This window comes from Neoarius graeffei, chromosome 15 (genome assembly GCF_027579695.1).
Source record: "Neoarius graeffei isolate fNeoGra1 chromosome 15, fNeoGra1.pri, whole genome shotgun sequence".
NCBI lineage: Eukaryota > Metazoa > Chordata > Actinopteri > Siluriformes > Ariidae > Neoarius > Neoarius graeffei.
Genome location: NC_083583.1, coordinates 41,990,091 through 42,016,197, shown reverse-complemented (window position 1 = coordinate 42,016,197; position 26,107 = coordinate 41,990,091). Strand labels below are relative to the sequence as shown.

The 26,107-nt window shown below is 40.1% G+C and overlaps 1 protein-coding gene across 2 annotated transcripts in view; it reads right to left on the bottom strand.

The window, feature by feature from the left end:
* Positions 1-1,260: 1,260 nt before the first annotated feature.
* The window catches only part of nrd1b (nardilysin b (N-arginine dibasic convertase)), a 46,101-nt gene continuing 21,254 nt past the window's right edge, over positions 1,261-26,107 (bottom strand). The window contains exons 6-31 of one of the 2 annotated variants that reach the window (XM_060941343.1): positions 21,825-21,898; positions 17,120-17,215; positions 16,809-16,931; positions 16,565-16,622; positions 16,397-16,470; positions 15,972-16,041; positions 15,738-15,815; positions 15,513-15,633; positions 15,371-15,429; positions 14,384-14,438; positions 14,185-14,289; positions 13,743-13,866; positions 11,553-11,639; positions 11,345-11,464; positions 10,622-10,673; positions 10,232-10,382; positions 9,896-10,023; positions 9,214-9,376; positions 9,041-9,072; positions 5,611-5,749; positions 4,893-4,940; positions 4,746-4,798; positions 4,550-4,633; positions 4,135-4,342; positions 2,194-2,283; positions 1,261-2,075 (exon numbers count right to left, since the gene is read on the bottom strand). In XM_060941343.1, coding sequence (XP_060797326.1) covers positions 1,848-2,075; positions 2,194-2,283; positions 4,135-4,342; positions 4,550-4,633; positions 4,746-4,798; positions 4,893-4,940; positions 5,611-5,749; positions 9,041-9,072; positions 9,214-9,376; positions 9,896-10,023; positions 10,232-10,382; positions 10,622-10,673; positions 11,345-11,464; positions 11,553-11,639; positions 13,743-13,866; positions 14,185-14,289; positions 14,384-14,438; positions 15,371-15,429; positions 15,513-15,633; positions 15,738-15,815; positions 15,972-16,041; positions 16,397-16,470; positions 16,565-16,622; positions 16,809-16,931; positions 17,120-17,215; positions 21,825-21,898 — 2,620 coding nt within the window. In that variant the 3' untranslated portion in view covers positions 1,261-1,847. Of the gene's footprint in view, positions 2,076-2,193; positions 2,284-4,134; positions 4,343-4,549; positions 4,634-4,745; positions 4,799-4,892; positions 4,941-5,610; positions 5,750-9,040; positions 9,073-9,213; positions 9,377-9,895; positions 10,024-10,231; positions 10,383-10,621; positions 10,674-11,344; positions 11,465-11,552; positions 11,640-13,742; positions 13,867-14,184; positions 14,290-14,383; positions 14,439-15,370; positions 15,430-15,512; positions 15,634-15,737; positions 15,816-15,971; positions 16,042-16,396; positions 16,471-16,564; positions 16,623-16,808; positions 16,932-17,119; positions 17,216-21,824; positions 21,899-26,107 lie in introns of those variants that run through there. The other variant, XM_060941344.1, reaches the window with a different exon arrangement.

Genomic DNA, 26,107 nt, shown 5'->3' with positions numbered 1-26,107 from the left:
AAATTCTTTATCTATGCCTGCATTATATAGCTTTAAAACTTTCTAATATTTTACTTTGTACTTAGTTTGAACTTTATTTTATTTAGCAAGCAATACTTCCTTCAGGAAATGCAAATCTAGCTTACTTTTGAATGATCTGCATGTTCCCTGCAAGGGCATTCCATAGAAGTGGCAGAAGAGTGAACTGAAGTGATAGAAAAGTGTCTCTAAGCTCATGGAGGCAGGATTAATGAACTGCATAAAGCTGATTACTCACAACTGATTCCTTCCACAGACACAACAGAGTGACTGAGTTTCTTCGACCTGCGGCTCTCTGGCTTTGGGAAATCAGGAGGACACGGTCCGGCTTTCACACACGCACACATCTTGGCTTAATTAGTGGACTACAGACACATACCCATTATATTACAGTTTTAAAAAAAAGGGTTTAATTTTGCACAGCCCAGCTTTACCACACAGTGCTGCGGTCTGGCAGACAGTAATAAAGTTTGTTGCCATGGGGCGCGCGCGTTTCCACGCAACTTAACGAGCGCATACTTACGTACTACTTAAAAAAAAAAGGGGAGGTGCGCCTCCATGTTACCAGGTCGCGTGCTATTTTATACAGTATCTAGTACAGTAATATGTGGGTTAAGAAGTAGGAAGAGCACTGAGAACTATAGGCGCCGTTTATCTCGAAATCATAACAAATGGGCTGCTAACCCTGACTACTTCTGTCTTTTTTTTTTCCTTCCCACATTCACTGCACTCAGTTCTTACATTTTTAATGAACATTCAGTTTAAATTATTGATGGAAACTCAATAACCTGTCGCCTGGGTGAATAAGTGAGGAGCCTATAAAATAGCTTAAATTAATAACATGCTATTTCTTTTCCTTTAGATATAACACGTCTTTTAATAAATTCAGGGCAATCCAAAACTTTTAAGACATTACCCTTTTCTAAAATGAAATCATATATTGCTTAAATAAAAAGTGGACAAACATCTTGAATGTATAAATGTCTTACATAACCTTAGTTTCGATGCAAATTCTCTCAAATTTGACACTAATCACTGGTGCTTATAATTTTATGATACAATCACACTCGTGATCAGCAAAAATGTAGGTGTAGAAACATTTGCAAGTTCTGTTTCTCAAGAAAAATGCATGTTGCAGTGACAGTTTTTGTTCTTTTACCATCCTGCACAATCAAATAAATTCCACAATTCTAGCTCGAATTAAAACAATGCTAATCGATTTGTTTAAAACAAACAGCACAATTTGCCTTGTCCCCAGACACACATTTACTACATATAATATATATACACACACATTTGACAAAAAGACAGATGATAAAAACATGCTATACTGTATATGCTACAGCACTCAGTTCAGGTAAGCCTTGCATTGCAATTCTACATCACATACTGTATCACATTACCTATAATCACGTCTTCAAAACCTCATGTCTCACAAAAAGACAATCAATCTAGAATCTACTGCAGAAAGTAAAAAATCTCTGCATTCACATGCTCCACCTTCAGCAAATCCTTCGCTTTGGTGAATTTTGAATACTCGGATAACTTTCAGCAGTAATTAGATTTTCTTTCTAAGCAGCTGATGAAATGTCTGCATTTCTTTTGCTCACCTAAAATAATAAACACAGTCCATCTTAGTAATCCAGTCTACTTTTTTCCTTTGTCACATGTATATACACTGATATGATACCCCATTACAGTGCATCACTATTTTATATACTTGAGAATAATCATTGGTAAATGAACAGTTGAGTCGAATTCTGAGGTAGCTCCTCAAACTAGTACTCTTGCACAGCTATTCCTGAGTTCTATTGGGATGGAGTTGTAATTTAGCCAAGGATTTTGTGGTATGGATGGAGCGTAAGTGAGGAGGTGAATGCACGGATGTCCGTGATCATGGAGGCTCCAGAAAGGGCTGGTGAGGCTGGGAGGAAGGTGAGTTTGGACACCTCTCCATATGATGAACACATGTCTGTACTGTCTTCACTCTTCTGTAGCAGGTCAAAGGAGCTCTGGTTGTCTCCATGGTCTTGCTCCTCCTGCCCAAAGCCAACCACCTGGGTGGAGTTGGAAGAGGGGATACGATATGTACTACAGATGCATGGCTAAGATACTGTAAAGACTGACTAAAGAATTAACATATTAGCACTGGTACAGGTCAAGTATTGCACTCACATGTACACTGAGCTTCTTGCTGTCTGCACCTCTGTGCTCCATATACCAAGACACCAGATCTGCTTTGGTCATTTGCTTCAGAGCCGATATCTGTCAGGTCGAAGGACACATAGCATAATATATAATTACAACCCCGATTCCAAAAAAGTTGGGACAAAGTACAAATTGTAAATAAAAACGGAATGCAATAATTTACAAGTCTCAAAAACTGATATTGTATTCACAATAGAACATAGACAACATATCAAATGTCGAAAGTGAGACATTTTGAAATTTCATGCCAAATATTGGCCCATTTGAAATTTCATGACAGTAACACATCTCAAAAAAGTTGGGACAGGGGCAATAAGAGGCTGGAAAAGTTAAAGGTACAAAAAAGGAACAGCTGGAGGACCAAATTGCAACTCATTAGGTCAATTGGCAATAGGTCATTAACATGACTGGGTATAAAAAGAGCATCTTGGAGTGGCAGCGGCTCTCAGAAGTAAAGATGGGAAGAGGATCACCGATCCCCCTAATTCTGCACTGACAAATAGTGGAGCAATATCAGAAAGGAGTTCGACAGTGTAAAATTGCAAAGAGTTTGAACATATCATCATCTACAGTGCATATCATCATCAAAAGATTCAGAGAATCTGGAAGAATCTCTGTGCGCAAGGGTCAAGGCCGGAAAACCATGCTGGGTGCCCGTGATCTTCGGGCCCTTAGACGGCACTGCATCACATACAGGCATGCTTCTGTATTGGAAATCACAAAATGGGCTCAGGAATATTTCCAGAGAACATTATCTGTGAACACAATTCACCGTGCCATCCGCCATTGCCAGCTAAAACTCTATAGTTCAAAGAAGCCGTATCTAAACATGATCCAGAAGTGCAGACGTCTTCTCTGGGCCAAGGCTCATTTAAAATGGACTGTGGCAAAGTGGAAAACTGTTCTGTGGTCAGACAAATCAAAAATTGAAGTTCTTTATGGAAATCAGGGACGCCGTGTCATTCGGACTAAAGAGGAGAAGGACAACCCGCGTTATCAGCGCTCAGTTCAGAAGCCTGCATCTCTGATGGTATGGGGTTGCATTAGTGCGTGCGGCATGGGCAGCTTACACATCTGGAAAGACACCATCAATGCTGAAAGGTATATCCAGGTTCTAGAGCAACATATGCTCCCATCCAGACGACGTCTCTTTCAGGGAAGACCTTGCATTTTCCAACATGACAATGCCAAACCACATACTGCATCAATTACAGCATCATGGCTGCGTAGAAGGGTCCGGGTACTGAACTGGCCAGCCTGTAGTCCAGATCTTTCACCCGTACAAAACATTTGGCGCATCATAAAACGGAAGATACGACAAAAAAGACCTAAGACAGTTGAGCAACTAGAATCCTACATTAGACAAGAATGGGTTAACATTCCTATCCCTAAACTTGAGCAACTTGTCTCCTCAGTCCCCAGACGTTTACAGACTGTTGCAAAGAGAAAAGGGGATGTCTTACAGTGGTAAACGTGGCCCTGTCCCAACTTTTTTGAGATGTGTTGTCATGAAATTTAAAATCACCTAATTTTTCTCTTTAAATGATACATTTTCTCAGTTTAAACATTTGATATGTCATCTATGTTCTATTCTGAATAAAATATGGAATTTTGAAACTTCCACATCATTGCATTCCGTTTTTATTTACAATTTGTACTTTGTCCCAATTTTTTTTGGAATCAGGGTTGTATATCCAGCTTGCATACAAGATATGCTAAATCTTTACCTTTTGTTTTACTGAGAAGCATCTTTAAAGCAATAGTGTAGTGAAAAAAATTTACCCCAAACGTACTAAGGGGTGCATCAATGAGCCAAGAAATGTATCAACCAAATAAAGAGCTTCAAATGAGGCACTTTGTGGAAAAGATAAAGCACCAGTACGTGGATGGTGTGGTTTGTTTTCTCACCTCTTTGCTGAGTCGGTCAAACAAGTACTGCTGGGTGACCACCTCAAACCAGTTCCTGTCCACCTCTTCACCGAGGTGTGTATCCTCACACTCCTTCAGCTTGATCAGAGCAGTGACTTGTGCCTGAAATGCCTCTTCTGACAGATTGGCCATCTTCTCATCAAAGTTCACCAAGAACTCTTCAATTTTATTCTCTACAAAGTCAGTGCTGTCAGTGTAACAATGGCTTAGTCAGGCTCTGCTCAAACATCACAGTCAGTCAATTTGCATATCCATTATGTCAACTGAACATAATAATAACCTTCAACTGCAATTTAAGAGAGCAACATTAAACTCTGTTAGCCCCATAGATATGGTACTAACCATGTAAATAGACTGAACAACCTGATTTTGAGACAGATTTAAAATTAATCACCTGAATTTGGTTGCTTGAGTCTCAACAGTAATCGAGAAGCCAAGGATACTGGACGTGTTCCGGCAGGTAGGATACACCTGATACCTGTGGGATGGGGCAGAAAGAATGTCCATCTTCTTTCATCAGCACCAACCATTTGAAAAGAACACAGACTTTTACACAAATCATTGCACTGAATCGATAAATCTCATCTGACCCCAAAGTCTCTTTAGTCCTTAGGAAATCAAAGCAAGGCTCCTCCATGTGCATCTAACCAACAAAAACACAAAACGCCACACACACCCTAATTAAAACATCATCTCCTTTGCTCATGCGGTATATAACTGAAGTGCAGAACTCTTACCACAAGCAGCTCCATTAGTGCATGCTCTCGGAGATTCTTAATACCAGACTGGAAACAAGGACATTAGACAATGTCAAGGCCACAAGCATAGAACCAATTAGTAGAACATACTTCATAATTAATAAAAGTTGTGTCACTTGCATTGCTTCCTAGGTCCCTGTAACACAGTATATTTAATAAAGTGAGACACATGTGAACAGGGCTAACCCTACCTATGAGCCATCAAAAAACAAAATATTCAGGCAGAATTAAAAAAAAAAAAAAGACAGATGTATGGACTAAGGATCTTGTGCTATCATGTTAAACAGTATACAAAACAGCTTTCTGTATTGAGATTTATGTAAAAATCACTCAAAAGTTTAAATACCAATGCCAAAACCCATCCAGTTCTTCAGTAATGTCAGACAGACTTACTGAAAAAGTGATATTCAATTCAATTTCATTTGTATAGGGATTTTTAAAATAAAAACTCGGCCACAAAGCAGCTTTACTGAAACCTAGACGTAGATTTCGATTGACAATGAACAAACCAGTAGTGACTGTAGTAAGACAAATTTCTCGCAGATGAAATGAAGAAATTTTGAGAGGAGCTAGACTCAAAAAGGAACTCACCTGGATGACCAAACACTGGGATTATAAATCATTACAATATACAGGTCATATAGAGAAAAGGCAAACCGTGCAAATGTGTTGAAAAGATACAAAACACAATAAATACCTGATAATAAACAGTGACCTCAGAGTTGGCATCACCCTTGTTTAGGGACTGGACTTTACACAGGTGATGCTTCTGTGGCAGATCCACCACACGGAATAGAACAGGAGGCTCAGCTGGAAGTGGCTGAAACTGGAGCCTCCTATAATGCATAAGACCAAATAAAAACAGCTGTTGCGTATGGCTCGGACTGGAAAACACTGCCTGTTTTAGACTGGTAAACAAAAAGCATTACAGCCACACTGATGTGCATTACTGCTAGTGTATGATTGTGATGAATTATACATGTGGTTATATGGGTCTCCTTGCTCTAACACAGGGTTCATTTATTTTCTACTTTTAAAAAAACAAACAACCCCCCCCCCCCAAAAAAAAAACCCCACACACCACACCCCTGCAAGAACCCCGTCATTCAACTGACTTGACTTATGAAATGGCTGACGAGTTTAAAGATGTATTCCGTCTCTCTATTTGACATGTCACTATAGTGACATGGCCACTCTGACTTCCATCAGAGTTTCTAGGGACAATTACAACAGTTTCCTGTTGCCTTTTACCGGATTACTATACATAGTTTTCACATGATGTCACAGAGTCGGGGATTCCCTAGTGGCGGCCATCTTGCGGGTCAAGCTTACCGTACGGGTCACTGAGCACACATTGTAACGCACGAGTACAAAGTCTTCAAAAGAACCCAAGCAGGCAATTTAAAGCTAGCAATGGTGCACACCTGTTGTATTCACGGCTGTCGTAATAGGTCAGATGATGACGTCAAGCGGAGTTTTTATGGAATTCCCACTGTACGGGAGCATGAAGGCGAGCAAACAAAGAAACTCAGCATACAAAGGAGAAATCTATGGCTTGCGAGAATCAACCGCAAGGATTATCAGCCTTCCAAACACAGCTCCGATCATTTTATAAGTGGTAAGTTGTTTAAATAAACAATCAATTGTGTTTAAGTTTGTTTTTGGAAACCAAAACATTGTGTAAACAATCTCTGGAGAATGCCTAACTGGAACCGCTGAGTGTACGTTTACATTGTAATGTACACTTAATATCGCTCGTTTGTCACATTTTCTATTTCCAATGTTTACATACCTTGGCTGTAATTAGGACACGACTGTCACTTGTTTTTAATATGGTGGACTTCACAGACCCAGCCACAGACAAAATAATTGTATGACTCCAGCGACTTGTATGCTTTGAGGTCGTCAAGTGTGTAGGCACTTTTACCATTCACGAAATAGTTCACAATATCAGGGTACGATATGGATGGCAGCCCTGCATAGTCACTTGAAAATGCATCTTTGTCCACTTCGTAGGGGTCAATTCCCCCAATCAAGGCCAGTTTGGCTGCATACCGTTGTCATGAGATGTCGTCTAATGTATCTATATACTTCTGTTTGCTTGATTTTGCCGACATTGATCTTTATTTTAGAAAACTGACTATATAACTTCATAAATTCATCCGAGATAACGTAGCCGGTAATGGCGATGGTCCGTTTTGTTTGACCCACAAGATGGCGGCTGGAGGGCGTTCCCCGGAATGCCGTGACGTCAGTGAAAACTATGTATGGATCCTTTTCACGTGACGTCACGACAAACGCGGCCGTCATTTTGGACATGTACTACCAGTAGTTTACCACAGCCAACATTGAGGAACGGCAGCAAAGAAAGTTTTTACTTTCAGCAAGACTTCCATCATGCCACTATATTGTTGTGCACCTGGATGTAGTAACCATCAACAAACAAGGCAAGGTTTATCATTTTATCAGATCCCGACGGAGAAGATGGATAGCGGCCATTAACAGGAAAGATTGGCAGCCCTCGGCATACCAACGCTTGTGTAGTGACCACTTTGTTGGAGGTAAGACGAATAAAATTAGCCAGAAAAGGCATTACATTGCTGTTAACATTCTGTGGCGGCGAGTGTGTAACCAAATAGATTAAAATAACCCATTGTAACCTCTTTGTTCTTCTGTAGTAACTACTGTTGACTAGCTAATGTCAATAAGTAGCTGGTATGTTACTGTAGCAATGTTTACGTTCAGTCATTTGGATGACTGTTAAAACCTTTCAGTCTCAAGTTTTTCCTTTACTGTATTTACTAGTTTACTGTTATTATGATCCGGCAGCTATTTACACCGAATCCAGTGTAAAGAGCTGCCGGAGCCGACGTCTGAGATTCTGGAGCGCGCTCCGGCTTGCTCCCCCTCAAATTAAGCAGCGCGCTCCGGCTTGCTCCCGGAGTGCTCCGGCTTGCTCCCGGAGTGCTCCGGCTTGCTCCCGGAGTGCTCCGGCTTGCTCCCGGAGTGCTCCGGCTTGCTCCCGGAGTGCTCCGGCCGAGGTTCCTCTCAAATTAAGCAGCGCGCTCCGGCTTGCTCCCGGAGTGCTCCGGCCGAGGTTCCGGAGCGCGCTCCGGCCGAGGTTCCCCTCAAATTAAGCAGCGCGCTCCGGCTTGCTCCCGGAGCGCTCCGGCCGAGGTTCCGGAGCGCGCTCCGGCCGAGGTTCCCCTCAAATTAAGCAGCGCGCTCCGGAGCAAGCCGGAGTGCGCTGCTTAATTTGAGGGTGAGCAAGCCGGAGCGCGCTCCGGAACCTCGGCCGGAGCACTCCTGGAGTAAGCCGGAGCGCGCTGCTTAATTTGAGGGGGAGCAAGCCGGAGCGCGCTCCGGAACCTCGGCCGGAGCACTCCGGGAGCAAGCCGGAGCGCGCTGCTTAATTTGAGAGGAACCTCGGCCGGAGCACTCCGGGAGCAAGCCGGAGCGCGCTCCGGAACCTTGGACGTTGGCGTGTATGTGTGTGGCGATGGGTTTTTAACGACAGAGGTATACAGATCATGTGGGCCGAAGTCAGGTAAAGACGAGGGCTTCGTGTACTTCCGTACGTCAGTGAACAATCCTGGTGGAAGCAGGTAAACGTCGTTCTCTAAGCCTGCTAACCTCAATTTTTGCAAATACCTCTCCCTCTGCTCGCCCTGTAAATGCCCTACGCTGCTGGATAGTGAAGGTGTTTTCTGCATCTCGCTCCTTTTTCTTTTATGTTTTTCGTTTGTTGCCTTCCTCGCATTCAAACTGATTCGAGCCGAAGTCCACTACATGTCCAAAATGGCAGTTGCGTTTACAAAGGTCACGTGACTGAAAAGGGTCTATAGAAGTTGTCCTCTCAACCATTCAAACACACATTCACACCTATGGGCAATTTAGAGGAGCCAGTTAACCTAACTGCATATCTTCGAACTGTGGAGGAAACCGGAGCATCTGGACAAAGCCCAAACAGACACAAAGGCCCGTCAGCCACTGGGCTTAAACCCAGAGCCTTCTTGCTGCAAGGCGACAGTGTTAAACACTATACCACTGTGCTGCCCAAAGATGCATTAAAGAGGGAAAATCCCAAAACACTGAGGTACACATGAAGAAAAAAAAAAAACACTTACTCAACAAAACACTGCAGGAACTCTTTGGACTCCTATGGAAGGAGAAGTAGTACAACAGTGATTAGGATCAGGATTAAACAGATTTGTGACAATAAAATCACCACAAACTAGGGAAGATTTTGTCTTCTATTAGCTTCTCCTATGTTTATATACTAAAGTTCGATGCGACTCACATCACTTGTGAAGTTGCCCTGCACAAGTCCTTCCACAAACATTTCTGCCTTAAACTTGGTGACAAACTGCATCAGATCATCCATGGTGAGGTTCTTCTTGATGGCCTGGTACTTCTGGATGACCGACCATCGAGAGTTCTCCAGGATCTGCAGACGCACATCTCTGTGACAGAAGAGCCATAAAAATTCTTATTCAGTGGCCTAGTGAAACAGTATCAAGATATATTTATTGATGGAGACATCAAAGAACTTCTGTAAGTCACTGTGGATAAGGGGGTCTATCAAATGCCATATATGCATATGCAATTCCTAGCTTATTATCTTTCTTCTCTTTCAGCATGACTAAAGGAAAAATTCAAATGCAAATCAAATCTCTCAGGTAATGTGATTTGTATCTGCTTAAAATAACTTTGGTAGAGATTTTAATGTGACTTAAATGGTACTCTAGAAGAAAACAACTAATTATAGTTTGCCAGAAATTAATGTAGCAGTAGCAGCACCAATTATATTTTGTGTGTAAATAAAATACAATTTAACAAAGCAGCTGTAATCACTTATTTCACATTTGTATGACTATCTGAGGGGATAACATTAAAGTTGGAGCTAAACTCTGCAGAACAGAGGATCTGCAGAAGCACAGTTCAGCATTAATAGTCTAAATCAGTGAAAAAAGTCGACTGACTTTCCCAGTCTCTCTGGCTTGATGAGGATGTTGAAGTATGTCTTTTTCAACTGCTCTATAAACATGGTGAACACGTCAAGAGTTGCAGTGAAGTCTGCCAAGTAGTCCACAATCAGATTCAGTAGCAACTGTGAAGACACAAAATAACAGACTGGAATAACAATGAAAACTTTGAATGTATGAGGCTGAACGATATACTGAATAAAAATAATCCTCAGTACACAGACCTAAATGAAGGGCAGAATTAAAAAATTGGTTAAATCTTTCGGTTAAGCCAGTCAAAACTATCAAAACTTGAAATATGTTTGCAATTGATCTGCCTAGCCATATACTTACAGGCAGTTTGTGATTGAAACCTTTGAGCCGTATGACCAGGCCGTGATCCCCTGGAATCAACTTGTACTCCAACTGGGCCACATCTGCGTCGTAAGCTGGCTCAGCCAAGTTATGAGCCAGGATGTTCACAAAGAGGTCAAAGAGAACCAGGCTTTATAAGAGAACACAGCAACAAAGGTAAATATAGACGGTATAACGGCAATTTGATGGAAATGTCAACATCCACATGGAAAAAATCATGTGGTCAAAGGGGGACCAAAAGAAAGAAAAAATAAAAATCACTTTTACACTGCAAGTTCTCCAACTGCTGTGTACACACACACCAAGTTCTGCAGCATAGTCTGTATTATTCAGTATGGCCAATTAAATAAGAAGTGAACCAACACTCACTTTTCAGGAGACTCCTGGATCACGGGTGTGAGCAAGTTGAAGCGAATGTATGCTGCAGAGAGATTTATAAAATGATGGAAGAACATACACAATCATACAATTCATTTCTTTCTATCACCTTCTCTTCCATTACCTGTATGCCATCTTTTGATCACCTCTTTCTCACACACACACACACACACACACACCTACCTTCCCCTTTTCAACCAACAGGGAACGGGTTCCATTTTGGTTCATACACCAAATTTTGAACGGTTCAAAGCATTTCGACCAAAAATAAATTGGTTCAGAAGCTGAAAAGTTGGTTCCCAGCTGGAACCAAAATATAGCTGGTTTTTCCACTGTGAACCATGATGACATCAGTGGGAGGAAAAGGATATGTCTTCAGGAAAAAAATGGAAAGAAAAATATCTGCAGTAATGGAACAAAGCGTTTAAAAAAAAAAAAAAAAAAAAGGTGGTTAATGTGCTCTGCCATCTTGCTGCTACTGTTTACTTTTGTTGTGCATTGCACAATGCCCTCCGTTTATGGCACATCCTTCATTACAATGGCTCTGCTCAAAACTGGAGAAAATGTGGGCTGGTTCGCTACCTTGCACCAAGATTCAAAGAATCCTGAGCAAAACCAGCTCCAGAACCCATTCCCTGTTGGTTGAAAAGGGGTACACACACACACACACACACACACACACACACACACACACACACACACACACACACCTACCTCTTGGTATTTTAAACTTCGTGTCCTTTTTGAACCACAGTCTCCCGTGGCTGTTATCAACAATTTTAACTGGAAACTCGACATCAGGACAGTCTGTTGTTTTCAGTGCAAAATCCGTGGCTACAGGCAGACACAGAAACCAAGAGAATGTGATTCACACACATCAAACAATGGAAGCACTTATCATTCAGTAGGCAGCAGAACAGACCTATGAACTTGTTCTCAACTGGGAGGTGAAGGGCAGGGTTCAGAGGGAAATCTCCAGACCATAATTCACTCCATTCCAGAGGAATATCTGTAAATGCAAACCAAAATAAATGAGGGCTTAACAATACACAGTTTTCATTATAATTTCATTGGTACGAGAAAGATGTGAAATTGGTTCAGAGACTAGAGTGGGATGCCTGGACGCTTTGACTACACTGCAAATTACATGATTCAAAGACTGTGTGTCAAAAAGGTCCTAAAAACCATTTTACCGTAATAAGCACGAGAGGGAAGTCCTTCCCCAAATTCTGACCTTAAAGCAGATACGCAGAACCATGGCCTCACTTTTTGTTTATAAATGCCTTGAGACCTCAAGAATGGCACAGGAATAGTTTTAAGCATTAACAATAAATCTAATATAGTAATTTTTACGATTAAAATGATTCATATAGGTAGCGGTCTGAGTGAATGACATTGACATCTGTGACGTCACTGCAGGAGGTCTATTGGGCTCATCGCCATTTCCATTATACTAAAACAAAAGCTGACTGCAATTTCGAGCTTCCATTTTGAGCCAATTTATCACCATGCCACATAGATGTGTTGCTGGTGGGTGCAGCAACACAACAGAAAGTGGATTTATGTTGCATTCATGGCCCAAGAACGTTCAAACTGCAAAGATTTGGACGCGTTTTGCGAGAAGTTCATGGGCACATTGGGCGCCTACGAAGTGGTCTCTCCTCTACTCTGCACATTTTACTGAAGATTCGTACGAGACCTCTGATCTGTTGAGGAGCGTTGGCTATAAGCCCGTATTGAAAGAGGGTGCAGTACCAACAATTAAAGGAAAAGAAAACCACAAGAAAAGGAAAGTAAGTTCAGTTGCACCAGTTCTCCCGGAGTGTGAGCCGAGGGTTGTTGCTAAAACACGGGATGGAACAGAACGTGACCTCCCCGCGGCTGTTGCTAAAACCGGTGACATCCTGTCCCGTCCCGGGTTTTAGTAATTGCCTGAGCCGAGCAGTAATGGCGGAGCATTCAGTATGGAGAAAACAGAGAATGAGTGGAGCAGCCGTCTGATTCCTCCGCTGGATATGCTTGCCTCAGTAGCAATATCTCGCCCTTGCGTGGAAGAAGTGAATGAACGGAGAAGTGAACGAACAACTGAAAGTCAGATTGTTTCAAAACAATCGGCCACAAGATCGGCCTTCAAGAAGCGAGAACTCAGATGGGTAAGCTCCGACTCTCATTTGGATACAAAACACTTGTTGTTTACCTGCATTTAGATTAATACACGTAACTTGTATTGTGTTTAAGTTACTGGTATAAGATTATTTAATTTGCTTCAGAATGTGACTGTCTCAGTTCATCTGATTATTTAATTAGCCTTTTACGTTTTATCAGTGAAAATGCATGCATGTTGCATAAGTTATAACACCTATCCTGTTTTAATGAGACTCAACCCACAATCAATGAAGTCAAATCAGTCTTAGTTGAGCAAGTCAGTAACGGTATTTCTTACTTTCACCATAAATTTTTATTGATACGACTGTGGTCTATAGCTGTAAACAGCCTCGGCCTTAAAACCGGTTACCGCTGTGATGTCACGCACTCAGGGCTGGCTGGCTCAGCGGGGCAGCTCGAATCCCAACTTTGAGGTTGAGTTTAACTCTCAAAAATATATATTTTTTTAAATTCCCATTTACGCAGCATACAAGAGTCAAGGACGGAAATGCTATCCACTCAGAAATGTATTTAAAATAAAAGGTTCTGAGTATCTCCTTTAATCTCAGGAAAAGACTGAAGAGTGGTGCAAGATTAATAGAACTTTCTGCACACCATATATATTCCATCATCCAAGTCATGTTTGGGGTCTGAAGTTTGCTTCTTTAGTTTTGCACTTGTGTCAAGAGTTAAATGTAGATAACAACTAATGAATGTTTATAGCATCCAGTTGCAGCCTGACATAATGCAAACTCCACGCATTACATATTAGGTTTCATCTGTCAAAGTGTGTAATTGTGAAATTAACCTTTATAGACAGAGCCACTGCTTTCATTATTTCAGTTTAAGCCAACTTTTAAGTGATGAAGCAGCCAACAGTGCTGAAATACATTGGCCTTTTTGGCAAAGATATAACATTTACACCGTTATAGATCATATTTTGGCCCATCAGCATAATGGCTCCTACCTTCTACACTGTACTGAGTGCCAAACCACTTCTCCTTCAGTGGGCATCGTCCCTCGTGCTCTGGGGACAGCAGTAGCAGGTTTGCTCTATCAGGAGTGAGCAGTGCCAAGGCACGGGAAATCATCTTCTCACACACACACACACACACACACACACACACACACACACACACACACACACACACACACACAATTCACCTCTAAATGGTAGCAATAACTACCCTAATCATAAATGGCATTCTCTTATATAAACAAACAATATACATCGGCATAATGCTTTTAAGCAGGAAAAAAAATCCTACAGCCTGTAACACTATAAACAGCTTATTTTGACAGGTAAGCGTTAGATACCATTAGTCTGACTCATCTTACAGTTACCTGTGATGGATTAAAAGCAACATTACAATTCAAGTAGCAATGGAGGAAGTGCACAGCATGCATACCTCTGGGTTGTATTCAAACATGAGCTGGTCTCCGCAGAGAAAGTCCTCTTCAGGGAAAAGCTGCATGTTCTCACAAATTTTTTCTACAAACTCAATTGGATCGGTCTGTCAAAAATGTAATAATATAATAGGCAAATGTCAAAAATAAACTAATACAGATTAGATGCATCTATTTCAAAACATAAGAAGCAAAGAGTACCTGCTCTTGATAGTGAAACTCATTGGCGTCTATCTTCTGAATTTCTTCATATATCCTGGAACAGAGCACAAGGTAAAACTTTCAAGCAGTAATGAACCAAGGTTGCTTTTAAAAATATTTATGACTAAACAAGAGATCAGTTAGCTCAGTGGTTAAACTATTTTCCAAGTAATAACATGAAAAGGAACCAATAGACCTCCTTGGACTCAAGATCACGTGATCTGAAAGGAGTAAACACAAATGGTCGCTAACAGCTCTACTAGTGCAGCCAGTGATACAATTTGGACGAGAGGAAAAAGAAAAAAAAAGAAAGAAAAAAATACTTGATAAAATGACAAATGTCCACGATTACGATCACAAATCATCTTTCAAAGTGTGGTAAATGAAGGTTTCAATGCTACAGTGCATACAACTACCAAACAATATAAATTCGCTTGTAAATTTTATAAATTTCTTACCTCCTGAAGTCTTTTATCGCTCGGAAAAGAATGAAATGATAAACTATCAGTTCAACTGTTATTGCAGCAATAAGCTGTGCAATAATGTACCATTTTGAGCTATATCTCAGACTTTGTAGTTCATGAATACAGATATTCCATACAAGCACATGAGGCATATAGGCATTCGTTTACCCATTTCAAACCACATGACTACAGCGCTCCAACAGAACCGAGGAGGGCTTTTATTTGTCCTGTAATGTGTATATGAGCAACATGGTTGACACTACAGGTAATGCCAATGTGGTGCTTTTTTGGTAAATAAGATCAAATTGCACTTAAATCCCTTGACTTGAGTATTTTCTTTTCATGCTCTCTTAACGTCTCCGTCATCAAACTAAAACCCTGTGAGGTTCTTATTCCCTTGACTTAGAATTAGCATGAGGATATTTTTCAATGGAGACTAGAAAGGAAGTAAGGTAGTGGATAACAGCACCTGCTAAACACTGTAAAAGTAAAAACTGCTTGTAAGAAAAGCTCCGAGAATCACCTCTGCTGGGGTCCGAGTTTCTGAAGCATCTTCATGTACTGGAACACCAAATGCACCACCTATGATAAGATAACTATTAAACCATGTGTTCAATTTCCACCCCCCACTCCAGCAGATAAAGAGCAGCTCTGAGTTTTCTAACCTGGTAGAAATTGTGATAGCCCTCATCAGTCAGGGTAATGGATATGCTAAAGATGGAGTAAGTAGTGTTTTGATCAAAACCTGTCTCGCTGTTGCCTCCACACAGAGCCAGTGCCCAGCACCTACATAAACAAGTGTATTAAATCAACACAAAAAGGTACATCTCATTCACAGTTCATGCACTTATAAGGTGGGAAATGTATGTGGGTGATGGTGCAGAACTTGCTTCTTCCTGAGCTCAGACAGGATACTGCCAGCACCCTCATGTCCAACCAGCCAGGATATGTAGTGCAAGGGCTTCACCCTGTAGTAGCACACACGCACAGTGTTTTTGCATACAGTTTTGACAATTATTGGAACAGCTGAGATCCATGAAAACGTCCAGCATGTTGTTATTTATCCTGACAGCAGGAAATTATGATGGCCGTGTACTGTAAGGTTTCAGGTTTTCACCTCTAACCTGTAATGTATGCCTTGAGGAGGTAAAGCCCAGCTGATGGTAAGAGCATGGATTTTTCTCACTGGAACCACTGGAGAAGGAAAACAGATTGAGATTATATATGTACAGAACAGCAGAGCAGCAATATTTTTTGAATTATTCCTTTCATAACACAAGGACAGCAAATGTTTAAGATCCAGTAACTTTAAAAGAACAAAGAGGCAGCCTCGACAATGAGTTTTCTTTGAAAAAAAAAGGGGGGGGGGGGCTTTTCTGCCATACTAAAATTTAAAAACAATTTTGAATGCAAATGTCAAGAGTCACAAAACATATTTAACAAGTCTCCTTTAGCACACAATGAAGCAAAGTGTTCTTTTAAAAAGACATAATACCCTTTAAATTAATTACCCAGAAAAAGGCATGCATGACAAGACAGCAGACAGTACCTCTATAAAGCTTGCTGAAATTTGGTGTAGCAAAAGGGTCCTGAAGGTTGGAAAAATCAGGACGTGTCTGACCACTGAGAGGAACAAAAAACCCAAAACAATAAAAGACATAGCAAAACAGTGTACAGCTGAAAATACTGAATAACAACTGACATGTGGAACACTTACTTGTTTGGGACCTTAATGAAAATTTCCCTCACCCATTTTTCTAAAGTATCCAGTGTCTCTGTAGAGGAAATGAGAATTATATGACCCATGTGACAAAAATCAGAAATTAAAAAACCAAAAAAAAAAAAAAAAACCCCTTTAGATCACAAGATGCACAAAGCAGTTTAAACTGTCTCTTGAGCAAATTCAGAAAAGAGACAAGGGGAAAAACTTTTAACACCCAGGGGTTTGTGACATCCCTTACCTCGGGACTGCACAGTGAGGGTCATGTAATGAGCAGAGTAGTATCTCATCCAAAACTCCCGCAGGCGCTCGTAAGTGTTTATCATCTTCTCCTTTGGTTCATGCTTCAGAGTTTGGGCATTTCCTAACAAAGTTTAAGCAAACAAAGATTCCCTTATTTTATGTTAATACAATGCATTAAATCAAACACTTGTGATTAAATGTGGTATAAATTTTCCACCAGATGAAAAGTGATATTTGGTCTTTAAATAATATTATGATGCAAATATTTTGGAATATTTTAGAAATGATAGCAACGGAACATGATCTCACCCCAGCAGAATTTGCTCATCGGATGGTTGGGCTTTGCTAGGCTTCCAAAGAGCATTTCTTTGCGATGAGAGTCTGATGGCCTGGCCAACTGGTATTCTACACAGCCATAGAAAACAAACACACGCACCCCTGAAATTACAGACTCTAAGACCAGTGTCTGTAGTGTATTAAAAAGCAAGTGAAACCTTTGGAACGACCTGTATTCATGTATAACTTATTATAAAATTTATCTTAAGCTATAGTTTGATCTTCATCCAAATTATAATAATGAACAAACACAATCCATTTTAACTAATAACACACATCACTGCTTTGTTCTTGTCCATATTGAATACATTGTTCAAACAATCACAGTGTATGCTGGAAAACCTATGTGAACTTCTAGCTAATGACTTCAACAAAAGCTAAATGGAAACAGGAGTTAGCAAGCTACAAGTCTCATCAATGAGACGAGTTTGGAGATGTGGGTTATGCCTCGGTCTCACATAACCGGAATCACTTCACGGGAGATGCCGGTAGATGATTTTGAGCCTTCCTGGGGTCAACCGGCACATGTTCCGGGCCCTTCTGTCGGAATACGTGAGAGCCGGGGAGCTACCTTGACAACCGGGAGGGTGTGGCTTCCATCCACAGAAAGTTTGGTCGTCTTGAAAATGGCTGTGGGTCAAGCACTGGATGAATTCATCCGTCGCAACCGTGAAGGCATCTGTGAGCATCCTTGAGGCATACGTGGGCTACCGAGGTTTACCGTAGCATTCTGTCGCAACATTTATATTTTATGTGCAAACAAAATATAAATTTTATAAAGCAGCCATAATCACTTCTTGTCACTTGTTTCACATTTATATGACTATATGAGGGGATACATTATGTTGAAGCTAAACTCTGCAGGACAGAGGATCTGCAGAAGCAGAGTTCAGCATTAATAGTCTAATCAGTGAAGAAAGTAGACTAACTTTCCCAGTCTCTCTGGCTTGATGAGGATGTTAAGTATGTCTTTTTCAACTGCTCTCTGCCGTACTACAGCTGTGAAAACCGCACAATTTATGCAACGGATCACCTCCAAGATCCTTTGCCACGGTTCTCACAGATCTCTCCAAGATCTGTGAGAACCGTGGGGTTGCCACGGCAACCCCAGCTACGGTTCTTACAGATCAACCAGCTGTGTGTGACCTTAGCATTAGATACTTTAACACTCAAAAACTGAGTTTGCTACTTGCAAGAAGCATCAGCTGATGTGAACCATGACTCACAAAAGAGAGGACTCAGAAGATACAAGATCAAGAATTGCTGATTTACATAAAACTGGAAAGGGTTACAAAGCAATCTCAAGGAGTTTAGATATTCAAATCAGTCCACAGTTAGACAAACAGATGATTTCGTACTGTGGCTAATCTTCCTAGAAGTGGGCACCCAGTCAAGATTACTCCAAAAGGCTCAATGCAGAATCCTCAGTGAGGGAAAGAAGAACGCTGGCGTAACAGCTAAAGACTTGAAGGAAATCACTGTGTTAGGTTTTATTATTATGTAGGTTTATATAAGTATTATTCTTGACCAACAAGGCAGCAATTTATATTTGTGACAAAATTAAGGATTAATTTCTGTTCAGTTAAAATGACCTTATGTCTCGGCTGGACATTGTTTGGGAACATTTTGCTTATTTTGATATGAAATGTGTATTATTGATCAGAAGATATGTCTGGATAGCGCCAAGGTCTGCAATGATGTCAGATCAACGCACACACACCCGCACAGCTGCATAGCTAACGTGTATTTGGGAATAAAAATTAAACTTAAAGCCATGATTTAAGTTAGTTTTATAGCTAGGATTGTGATTTAAGAGTGTTAGAGTTAACCAGTTTCTTTAATGTTGAATCTGAAGTTGAAATGATTGAATGTTGGATGTAATGGTAGCCTTATTGCTGCACAAAGTGTTAAGATCCTTTATTATTTTTGGACTATTGCATATACTATGGCAGTGATTTAGATTTAATTGTTAGGTCTAAGATGCATTTAAGTGATTAATGTTAGTTTTATAGTTTTATAATTACAGAATATAATTTAGGATTGTTAAGACTTTATGATTCTAATGTTACTTTCTTTGTTTCAGTTTATTCTTATTTTGTTTACTTTCTTTTAACATATCTTTGTTTAAAATTGTTAGAGACATTCTTATTTTGCTTATGATTGTCTTACTACATATTGATGAAATCAAGATGTAATTTGCTGACTTAGCACACATTCATGTGTTAAGAAATTATGATTTTAATATTTTAGCTTTTTCATCCTTTAGCTATTAGATCCTTTAAACTATTTGTTTAATTTGGCATTAATTTCTGATGTATTTTTCTTTGACTAAGACTTCGTAGACTAGATATATTATCTGTGTTTAAAAAATTCCATCACCATCTTAAGTACATATTGCCCTATGTTCTATCTGACCTGAAGGGGTGTACGTAAGCAAAGACCTTTAAAATCTGTCTGTACCTTGCTATCATGTCATATGATCAGAAATATGTTATGTTATGATTGATTCAAGATTTACACACACACACACACACACTCTGATGGAGATTATTTGACTTGCTCCAGATCATTCTACACACATTCCTACGACGCACACACAACACACCCACCCACCCCTATTCACGCACACACAGAGCCAAGGTCTCCAGTGATTCGCACACAGACACACCCACACTCTGCCTTCAGAGAGATAAACAAAATGTATAAAAAGTTTCTGTGAATTCTCCATCTTTGACGAGGGAACTGTGAATAAACTGGCTGTGAAACCATATCTCTGGTTTTCCTGGTCTGTTTCTTTCGCGGTGTCTCTGTCTCGGATCCATGGGGGCACGAAGGCATTGGGGTCTCGAGAAATAAGGACCGTTCAGACTGGGTGAACCTAACACACTGGAACTGGCTAATCTCCCTTTTCATGAGTCTATTGTATGCAAAACATGGAACAGACAGAACCTCCATGGCAGGAGGCCACAGAGGAAAATCACTGCTCTTAAAACAAACAACCCTACATTGCTGCATGCCAAAGAACACCTTGACACTCCACAACAACTGGGAAAATGTTTTGCAGACTGATGAAATGAAGGTTGAATTATTTGGAAAGAACACACAGCACTATGTATGGCGTAAAAATGGCACATTAAACATCATACCAATGGTGAAGTATGGTGGAGGGAGCATCACGATTTGGGGCTGTTTTGCTGTCTCAGGGCCTGGACTGCTTGCAATCATCAATGGGAAAATCAATTCCCAAGTTTATCAAGGTATCCTACAGAAAAATATCAGCACGGCTATCCGCCAGCCGAAGCAGGGCAATGACCCTAAACATCGAAATAAATCTATGACAGAATGGATTAATAAAAGGAAAATCTGCCTTTTGGAGTTGCCCAGTCAGAGTGCAGACCTTAACCCAATAGAGAACCATTCACACCAGACATGCTAAGAATATAACGGAGCTGAAGCAGTTCTGTAAGAAAGAATGGTCCAAAATTTCTCCTGAAATGTTACACGGGTCTGATCCACAGCTACTGGAAGCACTTGTTTGTGGTTACTACTGCCAAAAGCAGTTTGACCAGTTATTAAATCAAAGGGTTTACTTACTTTTTCCACCAGCACTGTGAAATGTTTAATGGGTATGTTCAAGAAAGACATGAAAAGATTATAATTGTGTTATTAGTGAAAACAGATTGTATTTGTTCATTACTGTAACTTGAGATCATATCATATTTTAAGATACATTTATACATAAATGTAGGTAATTCCAAAAGGCTCACTTACATTTTCTTGCCATTAGGCATGTAATGATTCACCCATTCACCCAATTCATGATATTCTTGGGGTGGACTATCAAAAAATGCAACATTTATTATTTTCCTATTTATCAACTAATTAAATATTCCTTTTGTTAAATGTTTCATTTTCTTAATAACCAAAAATAAATTTACCCACATTTGTAAAAGCTTGAGTAAAATAATACCCTATTAATTAAAATATCACCTTTCATTAAAAAAAAGTTAACAAATAGACCTTTTCTTAATAAACTTATGAACATTTCTAGTACCTCAAACTACTTTTCTTTAACTTTAAACAGTCCGTAAAAAGATAGCTTAGATTTCTTATTAAAATTATTTGTATGGTCAATTGTACAACAGCTCTTTCCCATTTTAGAGCTTCTCCCCCCTCTTTTTGCTGCATTAGAGCTGTGTTACCGCTGCATAGGGTGAAGTTATAGAATAATCCCGCTATCGTTGGTTATTGCACCCTCTGCTGTCTAAATAATGCAATTACAGCTAGGAAAAACTAAGATTACACAGCCTGATAATAATGGTGATTTTTTTTATTTTATCGATTCAAATCATCATAAATTTGTATCATGAATTATCAATGCACAATGTATTGTTACATGCCCATTTGTCACAGTATATATCCACCTCTTTCTGCATGCAAAAGCTCACATACTCCTACTATTGGTGAATGCTGCTGTGACTGACAGAGCAGACAGTATGCTATCCCTCACACCCAGAGAGCATAGCCAGTTTTGCTCCCCTTCATTCCTGACAACAGATGGTGGTGGCATTGTTGTTATTCAAACTCTCAATCACTGGACACTTTTCTGTTGTGCCACTCAGGAGCCCCAGGACCAGTATATTTATTGTGAAAATCAACATACTGATAATATACTGACCACTGTCCACTGCCTCCACCTCTCTTTCAATAGCATCTTCTATCATCAAAGGGCAGATGAAGAACTGTGCCCACCTGCAGACATATTCAGTGAGTTCAATTCCAACAAAAATGACAGGCTTAGTTTAAATCAGCACTCAATTTTTCACAAAACCAGGATCTGGCCATATCAAGACTGGTTTTAGTGAAGATGCTCCACTCAAAGACCATTCAATTTATCATACACTCAGCTGGCCTCAAATATCAGGACATTGAAAATTAGAATCTAATTTGCTACTCGTACTTGTGTGTGCACTTCTGTTCACATACCAGTTTCCAATGAGAAAACAAAACTTCTGAAAATATAAAAACACACCATGCTTTTCAGAGCATGATATAGCCAATTGACTGAACAATTGTTCTTTAGAGTTTTGTTCAGTCAAATGTTGGCACTCATTGTTCATTTCAATTTACCATTTATTAACCAGTGTGGGAAATAAGGCCGGACCGGCAGACACTGACCGGCAATTTTCACATTTGTTCGTCTGCATTTCAAAAGTATCGGACTGGATGGTCGATTTAAAAAAAAATAAAATAAATAAAAATACCGTTTGATTGGACGGGGCAACTAAATGTTCAGTCCAGACAAGTCAAATCCGCATCTGCTTGCGGGACAAGTTGAATTATTGCCAACTCTTCCAGAAGTTCCAGGAGTCTCCTGCATATTGATAGCGGCTCCCTGAGAGAGAGCATGAGCACATGCTGATTGCTCTGTTTTGCCAAGTAGTGCAATCAGTGTTCTGTGTGGGTGGGCTTTACGTCTTCTCTCCTGGACACGCAGTCCATCAGTTCAGTGTGTCCAGGAGTGTTGTAACGGAATGCCTCCCCCCACAAAACAAACAAACAAACAAAAAAAAAACCACACAAACAAAAAAAACCCCGCTTCACCTCAGACTACATGAAAGTGTCTCCTTGCCTAATAAGGGTAAAACAATGAGGGCGTTGTGTGCTCTACTTTTTGGAACAGTGAGTTTAACATTGCTCATGACGGGGTAAACGATTGTAAAAGACATGTTGAGAGGAGTTTAACAAAGTCATGTGAATATTATTTATACTCGCTGCTAAGGCAACATGATAAGGCCAAACTCCTTGAAAACTTGATTAAAGTTGCAACAGAATATAAAATGAGTTAAAGAGACTGCATTTCAGATTTTTCAGGCACAAGTTTAAAAAAAAAAAAAAAGGAATTTTCCCTGACACTCATTTATTTTTGTTTAGTGGACCGAAAGCTGCTGAATTCAAATCACAGACTTCCAATTTTATTAGGTTCTTTTTCTAAGAGAACAATTAAATGATTTTAAGGCTACATGGCCCTAAATTCTCCGCTATTTTTTCCTGCTTCACCATGACCCAATTCAAGATACTACATCATGCATCACGTGGTGGGCTTTCCCCATTTGTGCAAGGCATTGTGGGATACAAATTTAAAAACAGGGAGAGATAAAGGGAGCACGCGAGCGTGCGAATGAAACGTGAAAGACCGACTACAGTAACGAAAAGCGAGAAGACATTATGTTGCGAAGGAAAGGAAATGCAGAACCAAACTAATAAATATCATCAGTCAGCGAGCACCTCGGTGTGATCAACTGTTCGTTTAGCGACAGAATGATGTAACTGTCAGGGCACGGTCAAGGTAAACCTGTAGATGGCAGTAATGCAACACTGGATGCAAGCTGCTATAAAACCCAGAAGAAGAAGGTAAACCTGCGCATGCGCACATGGACTTCCTCTGTCTGCTTGAAGCGAGCAATTTCATGCACATTATTTGCTCCCCTCAAATTAAATAACTTCCCAGCCACAGAATGGCCTGGTTTTTTGAGATATTATAGAAATAAACATATCACAATGACCAAATTTCAGAGGGAACTAAATTTCACAGATTTCATGAAATTGAAAGGCCATCTAGCTTTAAATAATAGTAATAAGCAGTTTACATAAATAGTACTAGAAAGGCACTCGGAGAGCGTAGACCTCCGCCAAGAATCTTTTAAAAAAATCCGGGATCCAGAATGTGATCCGGATCACCGCCAAAATTTAATGGATTGTTACTTGTGCCCAGTCACACCTCTGGAAAAAATTTCACAGCAATCCGTTCATAACTTTTTCCGTAATGTTGCTAACAAACCAACCAACAAACAAACCAACGCTACCGAAAACATTACCTCCTTGGCGGAGGTAATAATAAGTAGCCTACATATTTTGTCACATTTTCTACATACCGTATAGGCCAATCTAATCTGGTTGAAAGATGAGAGAAAATTACTCAGAGTATACCGCCCTTCAATATATACTCAACATGTAACCGCTCCAGAAAATATAATAAATGATACCTTATGCTTTTATATCTTTTATGGACCACATCTTTTAGGAATTGTTAAAAATTCCCCATTTTTATAGTAATTATTTAAGTGTCACATCAATAAAGTTCCAACGAAACTAGTTCAATCCCCTCAGTGATCCGGCCATGTTATTGCTTACGAAATTCCGGGGAAGCCGAGTACAGCAGGCGCATGTGTAAAAATAACCACATCGTAATATCTAATTATAGATCATTAAGACTTTGAATTCATTGAAAATCAGAGAAACGGCGATCAAATGCCTCAATAAAATAAATATCTGTGGTGAATCTTCATTTCATTCGGACTTTTTATTGTATTTTTCTTTTGTGCGGTTCACATTAACACCAGAGGCGTTGCCAGGATGTCATGCTTGGGTGGGCATTTGGTTTATTTGGGGGGGCAACAAATTACATTTCTTATTGTAGTGCATGTATGTATGTGTGTACAAGTCCCCCATTTTCGTGATCAGACGTGTTTCCCATGATTAATAGCGCATTCAGACGGGTATGAGCAAATTAATAGGACAAAGATTTCCTAAATGGGGGCGGCACGGTGGTGTAGTGGTTAGCACTGTCGCCTCACAGCAAGAAGGTCCTGGGTTCGAGCCCCGGGGCCGGCGAGGGCCTTTCTGTGTGGAGTTTGCATGTTCTCCCCGTGTCCGCGTGGGTTTCCTCCGGGTGCTCCGGTTTCCCCCACAGTCCAAAGACATGCAGGTTAGGTTAACTGGTGACTCTAAATTGACCGTAGGTGTGAATGTGAATGGTTGTGTGTCTATGTGTCAGCCCTGTGATGACCTGGCGACTTGTCCAGGGTGTACCCCGCCTTTCGCCCGTAGTCAGCTGGGATAGGCTCCAGCTTGCCTGCGACCCTGTAGAAGGATAAAGCGGCTAGAGATAATGAGATGAGATTTCCTAAATGATAGTTGCTGGTGATTGGTTGAAGCAAAGTGGATAAAATAACATAATGGTGGGAAATCTGCACTGCTTGGAAGAGGTTTTGTTTATTGCTCTTGTGACATTTGCTACTTTTTATCATCATCGTCCTCACCATCATCATCTGCTTGACCCCAGGGAGTTGGGTAGCCCCACTGGGCTCTGAATCTGCTACAAATCCAGTAATGCAATTTGAACTATAAGATGTTTTGATTGAACTAGGTTTTGATTCCAGTAATTATCACCTACTAATGCTTCCAATTTCACAAATGGCCATTTTTAGTTCTTTACAACAACAAAAATCTTTTGAAACTCTATTTTGCGTAATAATTTGGAACAGTCCATTTTTAGTTTTTTTTTATTTAAAAAAAACACAGTTAGCATTGGAAGGTTCGTTCAAAAACAGTTGATTTGTACACTGACGGTTGATGACTTGAAAATTAGGACGATTGTCATTTCTATTGACTCTTCAGGAAAATCATTGAAAAAAAAGTCATTTGCATAATAATTTGGAATGTAGTGCAAGTTGAGATCCATACTCACACAAACATTCAGAGGGTCAAACATGAAAAAAACAGACACATGAAAAAAAGGTTGGGCATCATTATGCACCATAGCTGCATCTAGTGATAAAAGGAAAGGACCTGTCATTACATGGACTTGTGTGATTAATAGAAGCAATGGAACATTTTTATATCAATATTTTTTCCCTTTTTTATGAATACAAACAGAACTTATAGGCTGCAATATAGGTGTATTAAAGAACTATACCTACTAGAGAACAAGAATAGTGGAAAATTGCTCTCAGTCTAGTTAGATAAGTGATCAGTTTCTAGTGTATAACCTGGAATATCTACAGTATTAATCTGCGGTTAGATTTGGAAAATTCTAAAACAAATTCATTCATATCCAAATTCTTTGTTATTTGTTTTTCATGTGCCAGAATGACTAAATGTGTCTTCCTTGAATGCAGC